Raw genomic sequence first — 21609 nt, forward strand, 5'->3', positions numbered from 1 at the left:
CTCCCTTCAAAATAAAAGGAAAACACTCCCCTTGACCCGAATGGAATCAGGTTTTTCCCCTAAAAATGGGAGTAGGAGGAGGACTTCGCAGGCCACAGGCAAGCTGTTGGGATCCAGAAAAATGGATACAGGCTGTATACAGTCTTGATTCTCTTGAATCCTAACAGCAGCAGCTGCAGAGTTTGCAAATTACCATGGAGCATACAGYTAGAACTCGGAGCCCATCTCTGCTGGCCAGGGCCTCTGCGTAGCTGACCTGGGGCAATAAACAGCAGTGACATTTGAGATAGGGAAGAAAGACAGATCCCATTTGCAAAAAGGTTGAAAAAAAGGACTAAGAGAATGCTTTTTCACTGCCATTGTATCTCCTGGTAGACAAAGACCACTTTAGCAGCATGTTATGACAGATTTGGACCAAAGCAGGAGGACACTTCTGCTGAAAAAATTCAAAATATGTATGTTTAAATCAAATTTGAGATAACATGTTACTTCTCTAAAATATTCCTTCTTACTACAATTCGTAATCTCATGCAGCCTCAACAACCTTGCATTGCATAGTTCCTGTGAAATGAAGATAGGAGCAGATTATTAGCACAGCTACTGTTGCTATCTGAGTAAATACATTTTGGCACCAAGTTCATCACTAAGAAACGGATGTCTTATTTTCTCATAATGTTTTATTTTCACATAGAAAAGAAGTACTGGTATCACTATCAAATATGTAATAGCAGAACCACAGAAGTGGTGGCTGGGATGGCCCTCTGGAGGTCACTTAGGCCAACCTCCCGTAAAAGCCAAACTATTGCCATTGCTGGATCAGGTCAGCTGTGCCTTGGTCTAGCCAAGTCTTGAAAATATTCAAGGATGGCAATTCCACCACCTTTCTGGGTGACCTGTTCCAGGGCTGAACTACCCTCCTAGGCAAAGACACTGTCTTGCCCTCATATATTTGTCTAGTCCTCTTGTCCTAATATCTTGTCCTCTCACACATCTTTGCCTTTATACCTGAATTCAATGGGCCTGAGGAGTTTTAACCAGCATTTACAATGCAGGAGTGTGAACTTAATGATTAAACCATAATCTTAGCTATTTATGGCAGAGGTTTGTAATGGGACACTGAGACACTGAAAATAGAAATAATCAACCTGTAAGGTGACAACATATAACAGAAACAGGACCCTATGACTTCGGTGTCCAAGTCACTAACTGCAGACAAGTAAACTGTATTAATACCAATCAATACAGACAGAGAACCCTTGAGGACTGTTTGTTAAATACTTGGTAGTTACATAATGTCTTTTGCATTAAGTTTATAAATACTGAKATCTCAAAGGATTGGGTAGATAGTACTGTTCTTACTCAGTAGATAGTGAAGCAGAGGCAAAAAGGTTAAATGACTTGTGTGACTTGGGACAGTGAATGGGCAGCAATAACTAACTAGACCACGGGCTTTGCCAGTGGGGTGGTCGTGGCACCTTTTATTTAGGCTCAGCAATGTGATACTCAGCCCAGAAACTGGTTCGATGTTCCTTAACATTTTCATGAAATTCAATTTCAGCTTGGCTTCCAGTCGATTCCCAGAAGAATTGTTGGTTCCCATGAAACACCATGGTCTTCATGGTGCTTACATCACGGATCTGAATAAAGAAAGACCAAAACATTATTTCACAGCACCCTACAAGTCAAGCACCCACCAAATATTAGGGCCTTACCAGTCGGTCTCTCAGGGAAAAAGCTGCCCTAAACAAAGGCTAGAGGAAATACAGGAGACATCAGTGGTACTCATTCACAACTACATTTACGTAAGAGATCAGAGTCTGACTCCTTAGGATTTATGATATACTTTGAACTTTCCCTTTGGATGGAAATCTCTCGGGATGAGCAATTCTTACGCTCTTTAGGCTTCTGACTCACCAGGATGTAATTAGACTGCGTTTGGTTGGTCTCATTGCCCAGGTCAATATACAGGGCGCGGATGGCTATGCGATGCCGAGGAGCCACATTGATGAAGGTCCGACATACTACTTCTTGCCTTTGATCAGATAATCGCACAGGATACATTATATCACCTTGGGGACCAAACAGTTGCTTGTCACAGTCTGAGAGGAGGAAGGGAAGTAGGAGAGAAGATGATTTAGAGAGTGTCTAGCATCTCCAAGAAAAGAAGTTTTAGATTAAACACAGGCWGAAAAATTTCTCTAGGACTTTTCATCTGGGGACCTCCAAGCACCAGCAAATTCTGCTAAGGGTGTTGCCTTTAAAATGGAGYGGTAGTCTACAAATAGTATTCATTCCAGCACTCCTCAAAAAGGGGCTTATGAGCCCCTAGAGGTGGAGCAATGTTTCCATATATTCCCAAGATTTCCATGACCTGTGGAACTCTTAAGGGCCTTGTCTTGGGTCCCTCAATCTAAAGCAATAGTGAAGATTTCAGTAAGGTACCTTGGTAATATTTTTTAGTTGCTGCTCTGCTGCTGTACTGAAGAATGACCCCATTCCCTGGCATTAAAACACGTTGTTTCACAACCAGCGTATTCGTTCTGGAGTTTATCAGTGACAAAGGGAGTTTCCTGCAGCCCTTCCGCCACATCATTCGCCCAGAAAACTGCAGTAGCTCACCTGGAATGGATAAGCACAGGAATTAGAATTACTTTAAGTTGAATAACTTAGTCTGATGTCTTAAAAAACTTAAGTCAGAACTTAGTCTGACTTTCTATTTTACACAGGACAGGAATCTAGTAATCTCTGCATCTTGTCCCTATCTTATCGAAATCTGTCACGAAAACAGTCCACTTAACTAATCTAACTGTACTGATTCCAGCAAGAGGGTGTACTACAGATGAAGTTTATAACATGCAGTAGTGGGCAGTTCCTTTAACCCTATAAACTCCTTTAATCCCACATCTATCAACAAAATAAGGAAGAAATCATTGTGTACGGGAAGAAAAGGCAACATCATAACTTAGTCTCATCTTGGAAAGACTTGGTGGGACAGAAAAAATTTATAGAGTCTCAGAGATTGGCACACACAGGCTCCAAGGCAGCAAGATCCATTCAGGGCAGCACATGAGGGAGGCGGTGCAGATTTCCCAAAGGGAAAGTCCCCAGCACCTGCGTTGCAATTGAGGGAGCTCTCCAGAACGCTGACTGTTATCTCCTCCCCGAGAGGGCGTCCGATGGTCACAGTGCAGTCACTGCTCTCTACACCCATCATGTTGATGACCCCGGTGACATTAAGAAAAAGCCTCCCACAGACACCTGTGCAATAGAGACAGACCAGTAGCACATCCAGAGAGAACTACAGTTGCTGAAACCCAGCCCCTGTTCCCCTCATGGCACCATGAACAGCCTGCCCACCTTCTGGACAAAGCACTGGAAGAGTCAGCTTCTGTCCCAAAGAGTCTCAGATAAGAAAGGCTTTGGAAAGCCCAGGGAAGAAAGTCATTGTTCCTAATTTGGATAGCACAGATTGCTCATGACATGCTGGAAGGAACAGTGAGGTCCTCCAGGAATCTCCCCCCACTGGAGCGCCTGCTGTCCCTCCTGAGGACCTGACAACTGCAAGAAAACTCCCTCCCATCAACCTGTCCCTGTATGGTAGTAAGGTCACTGCACACAGCTGCACACAGCAGCCCCCAACTCTGTTTGATAGCATCCTTCTCACCTTCACCAGCCTCCTCTGTTGGTTCCTGAGGAAGAGGTGGCACAGCAGTTGAAGGAAGATTCAGACCCTTATATTTTGCCCATTTGGCAGTTGTGGCTGTCATCAGATGCATGGCTGGTGTCACTGCCTGGAGCTCTGCTCCATGGGACCTGGCTGCCACTGCCTGCTCAGGGCAGGGCCCTGCGGAGCAGCCACGTAGCACGATGGACTTCGGGAAGTGCCTGCAGAAGATGGGGTTCACGTGCTTACGGGTTAGYGGGTTGAGGCAGAAATCCTGACGTGTCTGAACACCATTCCCACATGAAGTTGAGCACTGCAGAGGAAGAAATCCACATGGCTTTTTACATATTTTTCAGTTGGTATGCAGAAATAAGTACATTTATTGGCTCAGGCATGATCCAGAGCATCTGATCTTCTGTTTACTGAAGCTGTTTTGTCACTTGGCCTCTAAGTAGTCTAGTTTCATCAGCTGTAAGATGGAAATAACAAAGCTGACCCACCTTCCCAGGGGACCCTCCAAATGCATCAGCACTCAGGAATACAGTATGTTTGAACTGGAGGACCAGTTTCCCCCAAATCCAAGAAGATCTGCACTTCAGAAGAAAACATAGCAAAAACCATTTTTAAACTGCAGTCAAAATCCTGAGCTGAGAAACACAGGAAGCAGCACAGACCTACAGCTGCTAAACCCAGTACAGGGTAAAGGATGGAAATATCCCCTAGAAACAATTTGTCATTTCTGTCAGAAACAAATACACAAGACAGAAGTGGTATTTCTCCYCTGTATCATTTATAAAAGGGAATGGCTATAAAACCGCTGCACTGGACCCCAAGTACTGCATCCAAACAGGAGCCAATACCTCCGTCCATTCGCTGAAGCTCCATTCATAAGAGCACATTCGGATGACACAGGGGATGCTGGTAAGGGGCTTCTCTGTCACAGGGCATAAGTGGTCCTCCARCAACATCTCTTGGCCTTGGTGGATCTGAACACAAGTAACTAGCTGAACAGCTAAGCCGAGCCCACAGGTGGCGGAACAGGGGCCAGCYGGGGCTACCTTCCATCTGACAGAGAAGGAGAAAAAATGAGTAAGGGATGATTCCCTACCCTCTACTGCCTCTCACTGTAGAGAGTGCACTGCAGCTCCCTCGTCCTTCCCTCCTTCCCTGTCCTTAGCAGCTACCTTCCCCTCTCCATCTCACACACTTTGCTGCCCATGGTACTTGCAGGGTGGCCTCTGAGACAAGGTTAGGCAGTCTGGAGCAGGTCTGGAATTGAACCCAAGGGGAAGGCATTCACATTTTTCAGGAAGCCCAAAGACTCCAAAYGTACATTGAGGGAAAGAACAGAGAGAAGATCTGCCCTGGGACCATGGAACAATTTTTCTATGGGAGAATAGCGGGATCTTATGTTACTGTGCCTCTGGAGAGCTAGAGAGGAAGGAAAGATCTCTCACTGGCTCATTCTTTCCTGGTAATTGCTTTACCTTGGACAGGGATTGAGATTGCAAACTTCCATCCTGCTCTCAGGCTTTGGCACTGGGTGACAATTTTCTTCTTGGGTTTCTTCTTTGGTATCAAAAGCCACACATACATACTGTAGCTGAGTTTTTCCTAAAAAAAGGGAAGTGATTTGACTGTACGGCATGCATATAGGAGTTGAAAATAAGTCTGTGGTGACAAAACCTCATCTGCATGTACAAAACAAGCACACACTGCTCAACCCCCAGCATGCTCATTCCACTCTTTCCCCTGACTCTGGAACACAGCAGTGGTCAGCCAGGCCCTGACCTATTCCCTGTCTTGAGCCAGACACCTTTATCTCTTACAGATTCAAAAAAATGTGACCACAACTACACATGCACCTTGATCTGTAGAGGAGAAAGGCCAGGTTCTTGAGCTTCCTAAGCACTGAGCTCAGTAACAGAGCCAAAAGAGCCAAGTAATATTTTCCTACAGCATTGAAAGATCTCACCTTTACCACAGGAGACAGAACACTCCCCAGCCAGAGGGCTCCAGACATACACGGGCTGATTTTCCCGTTGGATATGCCCAAATGATTCTGAAGTCTGCAGCAAGTTTGCATCTTCCTCCTCAGAACAGAGCAACAAGAACCAGACACACAATGGCACCTGCTTCTCACACAGGTCCTAATCTACTCAAGCTGGGGGGATGTCTCCAGAACAAGCCTACAACATATCCTCTGTTACTGAAGAAAGAAGCACGTTTAATCACAGTGAAGCTCTCTCCTAATTCACACTGCTTGAGGCTGAAAAGAGATACCTGAGACTGAAGAGAGATGCCTAAAGCATCCCCCCACCCCCACCCCCACCAATCTATAAATGTAAACCATGGGAGTGGCTCCCCAGTACAGATCTGGGCTAGTGATCTGGAGTTGAAAAGGTTTCCTCCCTGTTAATAATCCTCCCTACCAAGTCAGAACCTCTTTGCTTGACAGTGAGGTATTTACTAGTGGAACAGAGGGTATTTCTTTTTCTGGTTTTGTTGGACTCTGAGTGAGGGGAGGAACAAAGAAGGAACATAGTCAACAGCTACCCAACAAACCAAACCACCACTAAAAGCTGACAACTCCTGCAGCATAAATTAAGAGAAACAGACTTTTCTAAACTGACAGTATGAGCATTTAACTGAACAGACATCCTCTGTGTAAAACACCCTCCCAGATTATAGCAATAAGATGGTTCTTTCTAACAGGTAGCCTTCCATGGATCACGACTGCAAAGTTCCCAGAGAGACTCCTGAAACAATCCAAGCCAATAAACTCACTTTATCCCAGCCTAAAGGGCAGACGTTAACCACACATGGCACAATGGAGAGAGGTTTTTCTTCTGCTGCACACAAGCTGTCATCCACAACAGTCTCCAATCCATCACGAGACTGGACACAGGTCAGATTCTGCTGGGCAACTCCAGTTCCACAGACTGCAGAGCATTCATCTATTTCAGATTTCTTCCACCTAAATAAGAATTAACTGCATCAGCCAATTTCTCACCTGAACCATGGAGGTTTGTTATTCATGCCACTGACTGCAAAATAGAATGCAGAAAGTATTCACCCTCTCTATTTCAGAGCCTAACCTGGATGTGATTGAGAGGGCCAGTGCTGGAAACCCAAGTCCTTGCACTGACACCTCTCTAGCACTGAAAGCATCTAAGCTAAAGAACTAAAGTTCACAGTGTCGTCTTTTTGTTATTAAACACTAAAATGTCCATGAGGTCAGTGTCTGGACAGGTTTTGCTCTCAGTTTTCTTTCTAGCCCAACTAACATAAGGACCTCCTCCAGAATAAGATCACATCTCTGTTGGCACAGTCTTCAAAAAGATGCCCCCAAAGTATGTAAGCTTTATTTTCATTTAGCAGACTAAAGAATTGGAAGAACTGTCTCCCATTCATTCAGCGGATGTTTGAAGTAACTCATGGGACCAGGTAAGACAGAGCCTGGTCTGGGATCAGTTACGCCATTGTMGTTATGAAGAAACTAGGCCACATCCCTCCTCTTTCTTTCCATCTTGCACAATGCAAGCCACACTGCAGAAACTGAATTAGCTGGCAGAGAAAGGGCAAGACTACTGCTTTTCAGAGTGAAATGAGATTTCAGTTTAGTCACTGAGGAACACCAACCTGTACAGACAAGGTCCCATGGCACAGGGCTCCTGCTCTGAAAGGGGCTGTGGGAGGCCCAGACACTGCTGATCCTCTGTTGTTTCATTCTTTGTCCGGTCAAAGCACACGTGATCCACCAAGCGAGTCCCTGGGAACGGAAGTGCAATCAAAGGGAAAGGAAAGGATGTTCTAAACCAAGTAAACAGTTTTGCTTCTATTATTCCAGGAAGATGTTGTAATTTCCCTTTAACCTAATTATCCATTTAGGGAAAATGGTATATTTGGGAATGAAGACTTTCTACAAACATACAAAAGCCGTATTTCTAATACAAYTTTCCTCGAGAGTTTTAGGTGCCTCTCCGAGGTGAACATCCCAGAAGAGGAGAGATGTGATGGATAATCCATGGTCAAAATGGAAAGATTGCTCTAAATTGGTCATTTGTAAGAACAGCAAGGATATCTATCATAATTTGTTCAAAAGCACTTCCATCGGACTCTGTTTGACTGATGAGGAACAGGTCGCTGACAAGAAATCATAGCAGCCAGACATTTTCAATTTACTTTCTGTTGAAATGATCATAATTACATGGTCTTTGTGCTTTGCACCTTGTACTAATATCATCACACAGCCCTGTACCCAGTCAACAACACACCAAGGTTCACAAAGTGATCACTGATACCCAGAAACCCACTAGYGCTACTGGGAGAGGAACCGCAGACTACAGTGCCTGTGGTATGTGAGAAATAGAATATTCATAAACTACAGATATGAGCGAGATTTTTAACAACATTGAACTTAGAAGAGTGCCCAATTCAAAGTAAACTTGCTCCAGATTTGTGGAAAGGCATTACAACAATGAACTCAACAGGTATGGTGAGTGAAGATCTCAAAACTTTTGAGCAAAGCTGTAAAACTTCTCTTTTGCAGTGAATGAGTTGCCCACAAGGAGTGAGAAACTTTCCTGAATCTCAGAGAACACGATTCTGAGGAGCGAATGTCAGGAATCAAACAGCAATGTTACCTTTTCACTACCCTCCTTATTTTCAAATAACGCCTATTGGTAAGGTGGCCAGAGCACCACTTTCAGCTTTCAAGCTGCAATTTCAGCTCTGATTCTCAATCTCCTTTGGTATTTTGTTTGTGACTGTGCATTAGCTGAGACTTCTTGCCATATTTTGAATTTTCTAGTTTGAGGTTTCAACAATCAGTTCACCTGAGGAATCTGCTAGGGAAAAGCTCTCCAGACATAACAAGTCCTGTAGACTGACTTTCGTAACTACTCATTAACGTATTTTCTAAAATCTTGTCATAAAAATCTTAAGAGATTCGCTAGTATCAACTGTATTATCTGGTAAACAAGATGTCAAATGTCAATGTTACAATCTGCATTATGATTTCGACACAAGAGACAGAAAGGATTAACCCTGACACAGGAATAGAATTCTAAGAAGGAAACTCTATAATGAGCTCTAAGGCTTTAGTTAGACACTAGATACTAGTTTAGTTTCAGACTTCTACTATTCAACCAACTCCAAATTACCAGCTTCACTAACTTTGAAAAAAAATAAGAAAATCATTTAATCTTAAAGCCGAAAGGTTGGTTTAAAGCAATTTTTAATTCATCTTAAGATCAAATATTTTGATTAATATTTTGATAATTCTGTTGAATTGCTAATTTAATTCTACAGCTGTACTGCTCTTTTCCTTGATCCAGCTTAATATTGGAAACTGTAGCTCGCTTTTAGCAATTTGCTTTTAGAAGTTGTTGAACGACTGAGCCGCATTTAACCAAGTATCTATCAGTGATAAATTACATTTCTTTCAGTGAACACCAGAAGACCCCAAGGGTTGAAGACCTGGGCGACTACTGGCCAGCCAAACTAAAAGTTTGCCCAGATCTCTGTAAGAATTACAGACTGAGTACTCCTGCCTCACCTTCCCCACAGGTCACTGAGCATTGCCCCTTCTGAGAAATCCACACATATGTCAGATTCTCTTTCGGCACAAAGTAGCTGAAGGTGATGTCCGGGTTGGTGGCATTGCCGTATTCTTTTGCATACCTTCTATAGACCTAGCAAAGGAAAAGGGGGTGGTCAATACACAGATCAACTCCAACTTGCACCCAAGGACAGAGCTAAGAAGGGAAATTAGTCCCCCTCTTCCATTCTGTCCTGAGCCTCAGCGCTATGACTCTCAGTTCTTCCCAGACGCACTGAGAATATTCAGCCTGCGAATTCTGTGTACAGGGCACTGAACAAAGATTGAGTCAGGCAAGACTTTTAACTCAGTACACATTTTCCCCATCCAACCATCACCGAGGCCTGCAGAAAGGCTGTAGGCAGCATACCCTCAACCTTTCCCAAGAGGAAGAAGATCATCACTCTTAGTGAACACCATCTCCACCGGCCTTGGACATGAAGCCTTCTACACCTGGATTCTGCTCTGCAACAGAGCCACATGAACACAGTCTTGCCAGTTCTGACTGAACCCTTTCTATGTTAATTTACCTGTATCTCAATTTCCTCTTGGGTTGGCCCATCCACATGGACTTCCTCCAGGCTGGGAAAGTTGTCCTTGGTGAGAAACACTTTGTATTTGATCTGGCTGTCCTCCAGAACAGATGGATAGGTGACATTCAGTGAGATTTTTCCCTTTCCAGCAACCACATACTCACCTTTAACTTTCACAGCTAGAAGAGCAAAAATAGCAGTAAGGGAAAAAGGTTTGATGTGCTCACAGAATCCCCTGGTGCTGGCAGCTCCAGACTGCACTGTCACTGGAAACTGGTCTACAATGATCTATATGAGACATCCCAAAGACCATGGCATCTGCCAGTTCCCACTGGAGAGCATCGCAGAAACAAACTGCTTAGCAATAACTTTCCCCCCAAATACCATTTTTCTTATTTTTAGTGCATGTCTGAGCACTGCCTGTAGCCCCTCCTCTCCTTTCCACTTAACTCACCCAAATGTGTGAAGAGTGGTCTCCAATTGATAACGTGGACAAAAGTAGTGTTATAAGGCAGGGACAGAAATGTAACATACTCTGGAAGTATGGAAAGACAAAAAAGACATGGTCACCTTCTCTTACTGGGCCTCTTTCAAAAAGGTTAGGGATTATAGATCAACCCCACTTCACCTTATCAGCATACCATCCATCAGAGGACAAGTCTTAAGGAGAGTAATAAAGCTTAACTGCAGACAGGAATTATATATAGCTAATTAAAAATGTAAGGATGCCACAGTGATGCCCAGCAGGCTAAATTCACCCTGACCTTGGCTTGATCAATGTGAGAATGAATTTAGCCAAAAAAATTAATTGAATTCTGTGCCCTATTCTCATTTTTCTTTTGTTTTCTCTACGTCCTCTGTTAATAACTGTGTGATCACTGCAAGAGCCAGATCACTCCCCAAACACAGCAACATCTTTTACAGAGATCATCATAATATCAAGCCTGGGGCTGAAGAATACACACCTTTAGCTTTTCCTTTTGTGTAAGATCCACTCACTTTGGTGCATGTAGTATTATCACCCCCACAGACCTTACAAGAGTCCATTGTCTTCTTGGAATCCATCTGACCATCACATCCAAATGCCTGAGCAAAGGGGAGAGTCTGTCAAGACTTGCCTATTCCAGGAAGAAAACAAGCACATCAAAGCAACGCTACCTGAATTCCTTAAGCTGCTCTTTTCATTTGTAGTTCGAATTTAAGAAGACAAGACAGACAAAGGTACGTTTGTACACAGATCTACCACTGAATAGCAGTGCACAAAGCTTGGGACTGAAAAGTCTTAAGTGAGAGTATACAAGTTCTCATTAATTGTATGATTATCTATTTTTCCCAAAGAAGCAGTCCAGAAAGATTTTTCCTGTGACATAAAACAAAGGTTATGCATGCCCTCTCCTCTATGGACTCCTGGAGAAGGAGGGAAAAAAAAAGATAAAAGAACAGTAAACATAAACAGCAGTTTCTAAATGAATCCTTAGTTCCCTAACCCCCAAATCTACACCCAGCTCACATCCTTCAACCAGGTCTTCAATACTATGGAGCTCAGAAAAGAGATTCTTTCCTCACTCCAATGGACAAGACTGCTTTACCCAAAGCTACATGAGGATCTCAGCAGACTTAGAAGCAAAACATGTGCAACTTCTAAACTTATGCTAGAGGTGATGATCTCAGGCTTTAGATACCGTTGTAATGCACTTATTTATTACCATTGCCAATGAAACAGCAGAAAACAGAATAGATAATACCTACACCCTCTGCTGTTCATTTGGTGGAAATGCATTACAAAGCATTATGAACATGGGAAGAATCAAAAAACCACAAAATTTAAAAAGTGTATTCTGGGAAGGCAAAGAAACAACAGGCAAAAGACCACAGGATCAGCTTTGAGTAGTTACTAAAATACAGACATCAGTGGGTAGTTAAATCCAAGTTCATCATAAAAGAATACCTTTCTCATGCTGAAACCAGGAATGATTGTTACACTTCCATTTTGATAGCGATTCCAACAAATCAACTTGTGGAGTTAGGGTTCCTAGGTTTTACTCTTTATTTTGCCACTGACACAATACGTTCAAATCATGTAACCTCTCTCCAAAAGAGTCAGCATTTTCCAGGACTGTTTATACTGTGCAAGCAGAACAGCTAACAATGTCTCTTCAACCAAGGCATAAACCAATTGCAGCATGGATTAGGGATGAATAGCCTCATGTTCTTACTGTATAATTAGCAGAATATCTTATCTAGAGGGCATTGGCATTGGACGCACAGACAGAACACTAGATCAGCTGGACTACTTCCAGTAAGCTAAGAACAAAGCTCTTCTTTTGAGAAGAGACTGGTCTGCTGCTTGGGACATTGTGTGTTTCTTCCCTTGCTCCTAGTAAGTTGACTGACTTAGTGCAGGTTACATGTTTGAAGCTCACTTGGATCCCATAGTCACTTACTTTGCAGCTTCCCATTACACACAGATGGAAAGTCCCATGGTGATCAGAGTTATCCTGCTCACATCTGGTTCCATCTATGAAACTATCTTCACGGCTTACCATGAATGCTTTTCCAACTGCTCTGCACATGTGCTTGCACAGCAAGTCCCCTGGAGAAGGTAGATAAGACGAGACAGGAATTATTCATTCAGAAAGGCACACGGCTGGCCATCAAACAACAGGAAGAAGTTGAAAGGATCTGACAAAAAGCGCTTGAAGGTTTCACCTGGAAACTAAAAACAGTGAAATGGCCTTTTGATTTTAAAGTACAGTCAGGGCCACAGAGCACTCTCCCACACAAAGACGCTACAGTCTCAATCTTTCCTTACCTTTGGCAAAGCCAACAGCAGAAGTCCAGGTATAAAAGGATGGCACTTCTACAGTAGGATCCAGTGGTTCTAAATTTGTTGCTGCGCATTGTTCAGCCATAAAATCCAGCTGGCTCATCAGACAGGCCTACATCCCAAAGAGAATTGTGTGGGGAATGAAAACTTACTAAGCACAGGATCTCCAGCAGCACTTCACCCGCTAACTAAAGGCAGCCAACTCTGGAGCAGAAAAGAATGGCTGGTAAGCAAAACACCTGCAGAACTTTTGAAAATAAAGAATAACACATCAAAATGAAGCTGCATGATACACAGAGAACTCTGTTTGGAAGCTATTATCTTTGATATTTATACAAAATAAATGGACATGAAAAAATAGGAACAACAGAAAAGCAAGCTAGCATTAAATGGAGTCATTGTTCTCAGTGTCTGTCCTGCTATAGAGGCACACAGAAAATTCTTCATTGCACATTAAAATGCTGTTAAAGAACTCTGTTGTCTTTAGACACAGTGGAACAAATACTTCTCCTGTTGTCACACAGGTGAAGGCTGCATGCCAAATCTTAGATCTTCTTCCCAGATCAATCAGCTGTGAAAAGTATGGTCCCAAACCACACAGCTCTCAAAAGGTTAAACAGCATTAAGCAGAAAGGTCAGAAGATGTGATTAGCTCCACTACCTGGGTATTACACATCTCTACTTGGATGCCAGCTCCTTGGCACTCTTGCCCCCCAAAAGCAGGCCTGAAAGTAACAAGAAAAGAACGCTACAGAGACAGGTTCATCACAAGCAAAGAGCAACACTCACTGCCTTGGCCTAGGGGCCTTGCAAACTCCACATGTCCCCACACCCTTACCTGGGGTTATTGCAGAATCGCTGCCTTTTCACAACTCCACCTCCACAGCTGCGGGAGCAGGAGGAGAAAGGGCTCCAGCTGGACCACTGCCCATGTACTAYAGCCATGGGGTTCAGCTCTTCCAGAGAGCTGCACCGTCCCTTGGAGCACCACTAAGATCAAGAATACACAAAATTAGCAGCAGCACCACAGTGACCACAGCAGGGTCCCTGCACAAATCCCCACCTCTTGGCAGACCAGACTGTAACAGAGAACCCAAGATGAATGAGCTACTTCCTCACAGGAGGTTAGAAGAAAACAGTCCCATTCCTAATTATGGTCTGACATGGGCTTACRGTTAAAACAAAGAACTGCTAAGTCATTTCAAGTAGAAAGCACAGCCTTGAAGGATGGCTCAGATATCAGGCTACGAGACTGCAGAGCAACACCAGAGATACGGAAAAGGTGGAAACATCAAGATCAGATGGTATCAGCTTATGCCTTGAGTGTCTTGCCTTAATTCCACAGCTTAGGGACAGTGAGTCCCACGTACCCTCCAGCCACTAACTATGGCTTGCTATCTAATAAGCTCCATAGTTCCCACACATATTTCTGATTCTCAGAGCATYAGCAGCCTCCTTACCTTATTGATTCCACACTCAGTACCATCCAAGAGGGGAACAAGAAGCCGAGTACAGCTGGATTTGTCTTTTGGTTGTACATGGCATGAGAGAACCTTACATATATCCTGGTGTGGCAAGAAAAAGTGGTATTCAACAAGTCATTAAGGCTCATGAACCCGATCCCCAAAAGCTGGTCAGTTTAAATCACGCACATCCTAGATGTCTGGTTTCCCCACAGCTACACAACAATGCAGGCAAGTTCTTTAATCTCTCCTGCCATTGGGCGGAGTTGTGACCCTTGCAAAAGACTGGCACTGCCAGATGTAACACTAGAMGATCAACTGAAGCAGTTGAAGTTTCATCCATATTAGTGCTTTCTGATTAACAAGCATATCCAGATGGCAGCTATTAGCCATGCTACCTTTCTCAGACTTGCAGAAACAGGGGGAAGCCTAGAGGATCCAGTGAACAAGAGCTCCTCAAGAGAGGACCCAAGACTTGCCTGAACTAGTATGCCCAGAACTAGTACTGCCAGATCCTTGTTTGGACAAATGGTTCTGGGTACAATCACAGTGCAAATCTTAAAGGAGACTTGTGTGGACAAAGGAGGTAATGAAGGTGAGAAGGGAAGCATTTTAAGGTTTGTTCTTTACCAAGAAGTCTGAGGCAGAAGAGCACCTTCAGTCCCTTTATACTAACAGTGTCACCTCTCTCTGAATCCTGGCCCAAGAAAATTTCCCTGCTGCCCCCAGAAATACAGACAGAAATTTTCTACCTACAACGTTGCTGTCAGCAAAGGTGCACGCTGTGGCGACGTTCCCAAAGGCTATTTTACATTGTTCATCTGCTCCATAGTATAAGCCAGGCTTCCACCCAGGGATGCTGCCATCCATGTCCGGCAGGTCATTTAAGCAGTTTGTTTGGCCTGTGCTGATAGAGACACAAGAAATATAACTTTCCCAGCTGTGGGCAATAACGACAGTGACATGTTTGTAAACTTCTGCTGAGCTTCATTCTAGGAGTGGGCTGTTGCTTTCCTAGACAACACATGTTTACAGTAGGCTGTGATGGATTTAGCTACAGCAGTTAAAATTTAAGTTAAAATCAGCCTGGAGATGCTCACAGTTCCCTTCTGCGGAAGTTATAACAGAAACCCATGCCTGTTCCTCATTTAAACAGCTTACAATGCTTGCTTAAACCTAGATGCTCTGACATTTTAAATAAATTTTCCCAGCTGAGCTAGTGTCTGCGGAGTCAAACACAGCCCAGRCATGTTAGTCACTGACCAAAGTAATTTCCAGTTGCTTGAAACAGAGTCTGGGTTTAACYTCAACAAAAGACACAAACAATATGAAATAAACAAACCTGAAGTAATTCAGAGTTCCTTATTTTCCAAAATCCTCCTATTCTATTCCTTGCCTTCCCCTTCTCTCTCCCGAGCTCCCAATTCATGGAAATGTTCCCATACAGGCACACAAGCACACAGAACTCAATCATTCACTTACCTGACAAAGGCCAGAAACTCTTCCTGGCTACACTGTGACCAAGTAAGGTCAATACTGTTGTGGTTTCCTGCTCCACCCATGATGTAACCGCTGCTACTGCAGCGATTCCCCTCACCATCGTGGGAGATTCCAAGACTGCAACAGAAGAAATATAGTGCCTTGAGGAGTAGAAGCCCAGAGACTCGTTTTCCAGTGTCTCTCTTCTTGCGCAAAGAATGAACTTGCAGAAATGCAAGGAATTCTTTCCAAAATTTTTGAATAATCTATGAGAAGCGTACTGTTAACACCAAGAGATACTTTTGTTTTCTCTTGAACCCTTTAAATTGGGCAATGGGTTTTCTTGAATAAAACAGCAGGCATACTTGGCTGCTCTGGGGCCTTCCTCACTGACCTGTGCCCAATCTCATGGGCTATAGTGACCCCCAGGTCAAAGCCTGTGTCCTGTGTAATAATGCAGCTCCAGAAGGAGGAGCAGACTCCACCTAAATGGGTCACTCCACGTAGCTCCTTGTTCCCATCAGGTGACTCCAGGTCAAACCTAAGGTTAAGGAGACATATACAGAGGAAAGAGCAATGAAACACAGCAACTAATAAAGTGAGGTCTATATTTTCAACTAAATTTATTTGCATCTTCCCAATCTAACTTTGCCAACTACCTACATTTCTTTTGATTCATGCATCTCCCTTGGACACAGTGGTAGCAGTAGGGACACACAAGTGCCCACTGTTCAAGGTCTGTGGTGATTCTACATAAAAAAAAAGCATAATATCCCTAGACAAGCAGAAAGAATGTGATGATCTATCCCTATTTRTGAAAGACAGAGTGGTATCATCATCTTGAAGACACACACACACAAAAATATTTCTTTCAACACATTTAGTGCAGGCATTTTAGAGCAAGAAGCCTAAAAGTCAGAGAAGATGTGTGACGCAGGAAATCTCTGTAGCATTAGAAATCCTCTAGAAACACAAATAGGTTTTCACTTCTAGCTGTCATTTGACTTTTCTGCCACAGGCAGTGGGTTTGGTTGTACTGCTCTGGAAATACGCTACGTCCCTTGCAGTCTGGCTCATCAGTGCTTGAGGAATATTCCAGTTCCTCCAGAAACTGAAGAAATGGCACTTCTGACTAATTACATTAYACTAAAGGCAGGAGAATCAGCACCAAGCAGGAGAATCAACCCTTCCCATTGGCTCTTTGTTGCCAAACTGCTGGAAGACTCRGTATAAATCACTCTCTTTGCACTGGTAGCTCGACACCAACCACCTCACTTCTAGTCTCTTCCCAGGGCAGGGGAAGTACCTGGTCACATACAGGACAACRTCAGCATGTTGGGGATCAGAGTCATTCTGGGGGTTGACTTTCTTGCTCCATTCACAAACACTGATCAGCGAGGAGGTGATATTTGTTGTGATGTTCACATCTATCTAGAGTGAAGGCACACATCTGCACATTTCATACAGCTTTTACCAACCCCTCAAGTTGGTAACCTCCGGTCAGGACTTGAACAAAGTCTTTTCTGTTTACCTCTGGTTCTCTCAAAACAATTATTTGCATCAGGTGAACCCTGAAATGAGCACCCAGTGAAGCATCTCTCAGCAGCTCTGCTCCCTGTTAAGTGACAAAAAGGATTCGGTAAGGATGGTACCTAGGTGACTCACACAACCCACTCTCAAAAACAGGGATGCAATCATTTACACACGTAACACATTTACACCGGTAACCATAAGAAGCAACCAGAAAATCACCAGAAAGTACAACATTAAAGCATGGGTATAAACGGATTGTTTGAGAACAAACCGTCCTTTAAAAACATCTGTCAATTGACAAGAACTGTTGTTAGATTTGTCAGGCTTTCTGAAGCAGAGATAAAAATCTGTATGGAAAACAGTTTCACAAGGTAGGAAAATGAATGCTAAATACTTTGTAGCTCTTCATACACAAAGAAAATGCATAAACAAATCCTTAATGACAGCAAAGGAGGAAGTTTAGAAAAAATCTSTAATAGAAATAAAATGCTGATGCATACAACAAGATTAATTCAGTGGATCTGGTTCAATACCACTGAAGTCAACAGGGACTGGATCAAGACTGGTGATAAAACTCCTGCTAGTGGATCTGACATTAGCTGTATATCAATATTAGTAATGAAACAAACAGCTGTATTTTCTACATGGGTTTCAAAGCTACAACCTCAAAGCTTCTAACACTCACTTCTACTCATTCAGTTTCTGGTATAAAGGTAAGCTTGCCTGTGCAGTGCCAGTGCCGAACACTGCATATAGGCAGCACTCCATAATAGGAACAGGTAATCACAAACACGTCTGTGAGTGTACTCACAGAAGTGAGTCTGCCAGACTCCCTTCCAGCCTGCAACACTGTGAGCTCTCCAACAGGGATAACAACTCAAACAGCAAGTTACTCACAATGTTCAGGTTAGCAAGAATGTATCGCTCTGTGTCCTCTTTGTGGTACAAGTAAACATCAGGACCTGCTACAACCATCAGTTCCAGATGTTTGACAGTTCCCTCAGCCCTCTTCTGCAGGCGAGAAGACTGCCCTGCCGAACCGCAAAAAAAGGGACACAAAGAGTTTAAGAYGCGGGATGACACAGAAGCTCCTACAGATCCACTCCCTTTTCCTGAAAAACTAGAATTATCCAACTGTAAGACCACTCCTCCAGACACTTGCCCACTTTTCCCTTTTCTCTCGGTTTCTCTCACCTGACTGCTTCCTTGATAACAAACTTTAGTGTATGTAAAACACCCCACTCATGTCCAAAACTGTCCTCGGCTAATATCAGTATCATTCTGTGTGCTAATTAGCCTTGTGTGAGTGACAAAGCAGGTCCTATCAAATGAGGRTATAAACCCAGCCACTGCAGAAGTCATCAGCAGTGATGGACCAGCAGAGGGATATGAGAACATAGTTCCGCTTTCTGTCTATTGACAGGAATTAATTTGCCTACAAACACCTAAATGGAAACACACTATTTACATCTCAGAGAGGTGATAAACATATGTCAAGTATAATCATATAGTTGCAGGTATAAATCTTTTCCTGAAGCTCATCTATGCAACCCAATGACTAGAAGACAGCTTGTGAGGACAGAATGACCAGGGCTTACCCCCTGAATGACCATATACATTACCTCTTGCTGTACTTGCCCCTCTTCTAGCATTTCTGAAGATAATGTGGGGTCTGGAGAAGCCAAGGTTCTTCAGCAGGGCAATATCTTTGCTTCTGACAGGTCTGATATGAATCTTTTCCTCATCTGCAATGATGACTCCTTGCTAAAAAAGATGAAATTCCATCTCTGAGTTATTCCAAAGACATTTACTATCAATGGAGGACTGTGCACATCCTTCCTGTTTCTCCTTTTTAATGCTCAGATTTACCAAATGGGTAACCATGTTTAAATTAAACACAGTTAAGGCATTTATTGTTTGGGACATTAAGTTGCTAACCTACAAAAGCTGTAAAAGTTGTAAGAAAAGCTGATAAACTTAGTGCATACTCACCAGCTGCCCTTCACAGTAAGTGACTCTACATTTAGCCCCTGGGGGTTGCAGTGGATTTCCACCTGCAAAGCAGTTGCCTGAGAATCGCTTCAGTAAGCTAAAGGAAGAGTTCACCAYGTGATTGCTCACAAAGGAAGGGGACAGGAGAGCATGATCCTCTAGGAACCCAACAGCATAGAGTTGTCCCCAGGCCTCAACGTAGCAGTGCTGAATCTGACATGACACCAGCCCAACCTGCTCTTCTTCACAAGGGCAAATTGGCTGAGCAACATCAAACTCAGGGACTGCAAGAAATGAAAAAAGACCAGAAAAGGGGGAACAATTATGGAGAATAATAGTAATAACTGAAAAATAATCAGTAACTATCTGTATCTGTGGGAAAAAATATTCTCCAAAGAACAGCTGTGGCCTTGGAGGGGTCATTGTGTCAATAGTCAAAAAGCTTCTGTGCTTTTATATATTCCGCACTGAGGATAATGCAGGTAACAAACAGCAGCTCTGAAACTGGCTCCTGAGTTATCTGTCCCTCTGCTTCCTCCTGGAGGAGGACAGCCCATCTGACAAAGGTTGAGACGGTTCTGCTTCTGCAGATGCTAAGTATTACTGGAGTGTGAATTAGCACAATCCAGAGACACTGGGATGAGCGCTAGGTGAACTCACAAATACACAACATCCTTGCTTGGAGAATCTGAAAGTTAACACACATCTTAATTCTGAACTACCACCTATCTAGCCCTGGAATACTAGCCTCTCCAAGCATTTTTTTTTAATAATAAATACATTTAAAACCATTCTTAGTCTATAGCTTCCCACTCAGACAATCTGGATCTGTTAATTTTGTAGAAAAATATCAATAAGGAGAACGAGAACTGTAACAGAAAAATGCAAAAAGATTCATCATACCTCCTGAAGCAGATTTTAAATACTGACCCAGTTCTTCAACTGCTTACACACTGAAACAAGGATTACCTGCATGAGCAAAGTACTCTGAAATGTTAAACATTTGTCAGAATAATTGTCAGGGTCAGGAAATAAGTGTTCTAGGTGTTATCAAATGTACAGGATTAGAAATAAACTGACAAATGTGCTCCAGAATCAAGAAGGAAAGAGCCCTGCTTACCGTCAGAAACCGAGCTGGTGCCAAAATAAGAGAAAACATCTTCCGGATCCAAAGCTCTGAGAAATTTCTGCAATAAGAAGAATAGTTTTACATTTTTTAAAGAAAAACAAATGGATAGAAGATTRTAATTTAACTTAACCTAACCTAGAAGGAATGTCAGCAAACAATTTCACAAGTATTGATGCCAAGTTCTAATGGTTTTATTTTGCATTAAGCATATGCTACACAATGACCACCCAGGGGAAATAGTTTTATCTTCTTGATTAGTGTGGCTTGATACATTTGGCTCAAAAAGCATTGCATTTTCCCCTTTTTCTTTCCTAGAAATAAAAAAAGCCTTCCTGGAAACTGTATTTTTCAGAGGTCAAACTTACCTCTCGGAAAACCGATGGCCAGCAAAATCCCAGCGGGAACATCATGAGCACTCGGATCATCAAGCTGATGATCATGTTGGAGGAACTGCAACCAACACAGCAGAGCAAGTGCTGGCCCAGGAGTGATTAAAAAGTTTAGCCCAAGGCATCACGTGGAACGGAAGCGAAGAACACAAAGTTTAAACAAACAGAGACACTGATCTTCTGCAGAGAGGGACAGGGAGGGGGGAGCTGAGCTGCAGTGGGAGTCGTTACAGGAACAGCTGTAGGGGCAAAGAGAGTTTTTGCGCAATGTTTGCAACTTTACCACAGCCAAAGAAATCAGCAGTAATAGGCACTTGGGGCTAGCTTTAGCAGCCAGATAAACAAGGAGAGAAAAGGGATTGTGAATTGCTGAACCTGAAGAAGCTCCCACAGTTTCCCAGTGCCTCGGATCCTGCAACTGTGGCGCAGGTAAAGCCGGCACCAAGCCCCAGGGAGGATGGAGAGGCAGCTCCACAGAGACATCATTCGTCGCCTGACCTAGGGCCGGTTTCGGCCACAGGCTCACCAGAGTCACAGCTCCAAATGCCACTGTGGGTCCATGGCYTGGCCAACTCCCCCAAATGTCCCCATGGGTCCTTGAACTGGACCACGGCCAGGGGTCAGCAGCCTGCACCACGGCTCCACACGCCMCCACGGGCCCAGGGCCGGGACCACTGCCCCCAACGCCACCATGGGCCTTTGAACTGGACCACAGCTCCAAATGCCACCATGGGTCCGTAACCCGGACCACGGCCCCAGTCACCCCGCTGGGTCCTTCAACTGGACCACGGCCACCGGCGCCACCACGGGTCRCGGCCCGAGCCGCCTGCGCGGCCCCCGCCGGGCATGGGCAGCCAGAGACACCCGACCCTCCTCCTCCTCCTCGTCCTCCTCCTCCTCCTGCTCCTGCTCCCCGGCCGGGCCGGCACTGCAGACCCCAAACCCGCTGCTGGGGCACCGCGGCTCGCCCGCCCGCCGCGCCCAGCCGAGCCGAGCCG

At 43.9% G+C, this 21609-nt stretch overlaps 1 protein-coding gene across 1 annotated transcript; it reads right to left on the reverse strand.

Annotated features, from left to right (window-relative positions):
- Nucleotides 1-346: 346 nt before the first annotated feature.
- On the reverse strand, nucleotides 347-21494 carry ADAMTS13 (ADAM metallopeptidase with thrombospondin type 1 motif 13). The gene is made up of 29 exons (XM_085325434.1): nucleotides 20588-21494; nucleotides 20214-20280; nucleotides 19094-19377; nucleotides 18724-18865; nucleotides 17999-18132; nucleotides 17100-17183; nucleotides 16875-16999; nucleotides 15963-16109; nucleotides 15572-15706; nucleotides 14846-14996; nucleotides 14087-14191; nucleotides 13465-13616; nucleotides 13288-13351; nucleotides 12612-12738; nucleotides 12244-12392; nucleotides 10765-10885; nucleotides 10254-10334; nucleotides 9797-9978; nucleotides 9225-9360; nucleotides 7307-7436; nucleotides 6452-6641; nucleotides 5640-5757; nucleotides 5152-5278; nucleotides 4525-4729; nucleotides 3665-3977; nucleotides 3112-3258; nucleotides 2443-2619; nucleotides 1915-2099; nucleotides 347-1637 (listed from the first exon to the last, which is right to left on the reverse strand). Exons 1-29 carry the CDS (start codon nucleotides 20660-20662, stop codon nucleotides 1479-1481), a joined length of 4212 nt encoding a protein of 1403 aa, XP_085181560.1. The 5' UTR covers nucleotides 20663-21494; the 3' UTR covers nucleotides 347-1478.
- Nucleotides 21495-21609: the final 115 nt, after the last annotated feature.

This window comes from Rhea americana, unplaced genomic scaffold (assembly GCF_003343005.1).
Source record: "Rhea americana isolate MKP2758 unplaced genomic scaffold, rheAme1 scaffold_97, whole genome shotgun sequence".
Lineage (NCBI taxonomy): Eukaryota > Metazoa > Chordata > Aves > Rheiformes > Rheidae > Rhea > Rhea americana.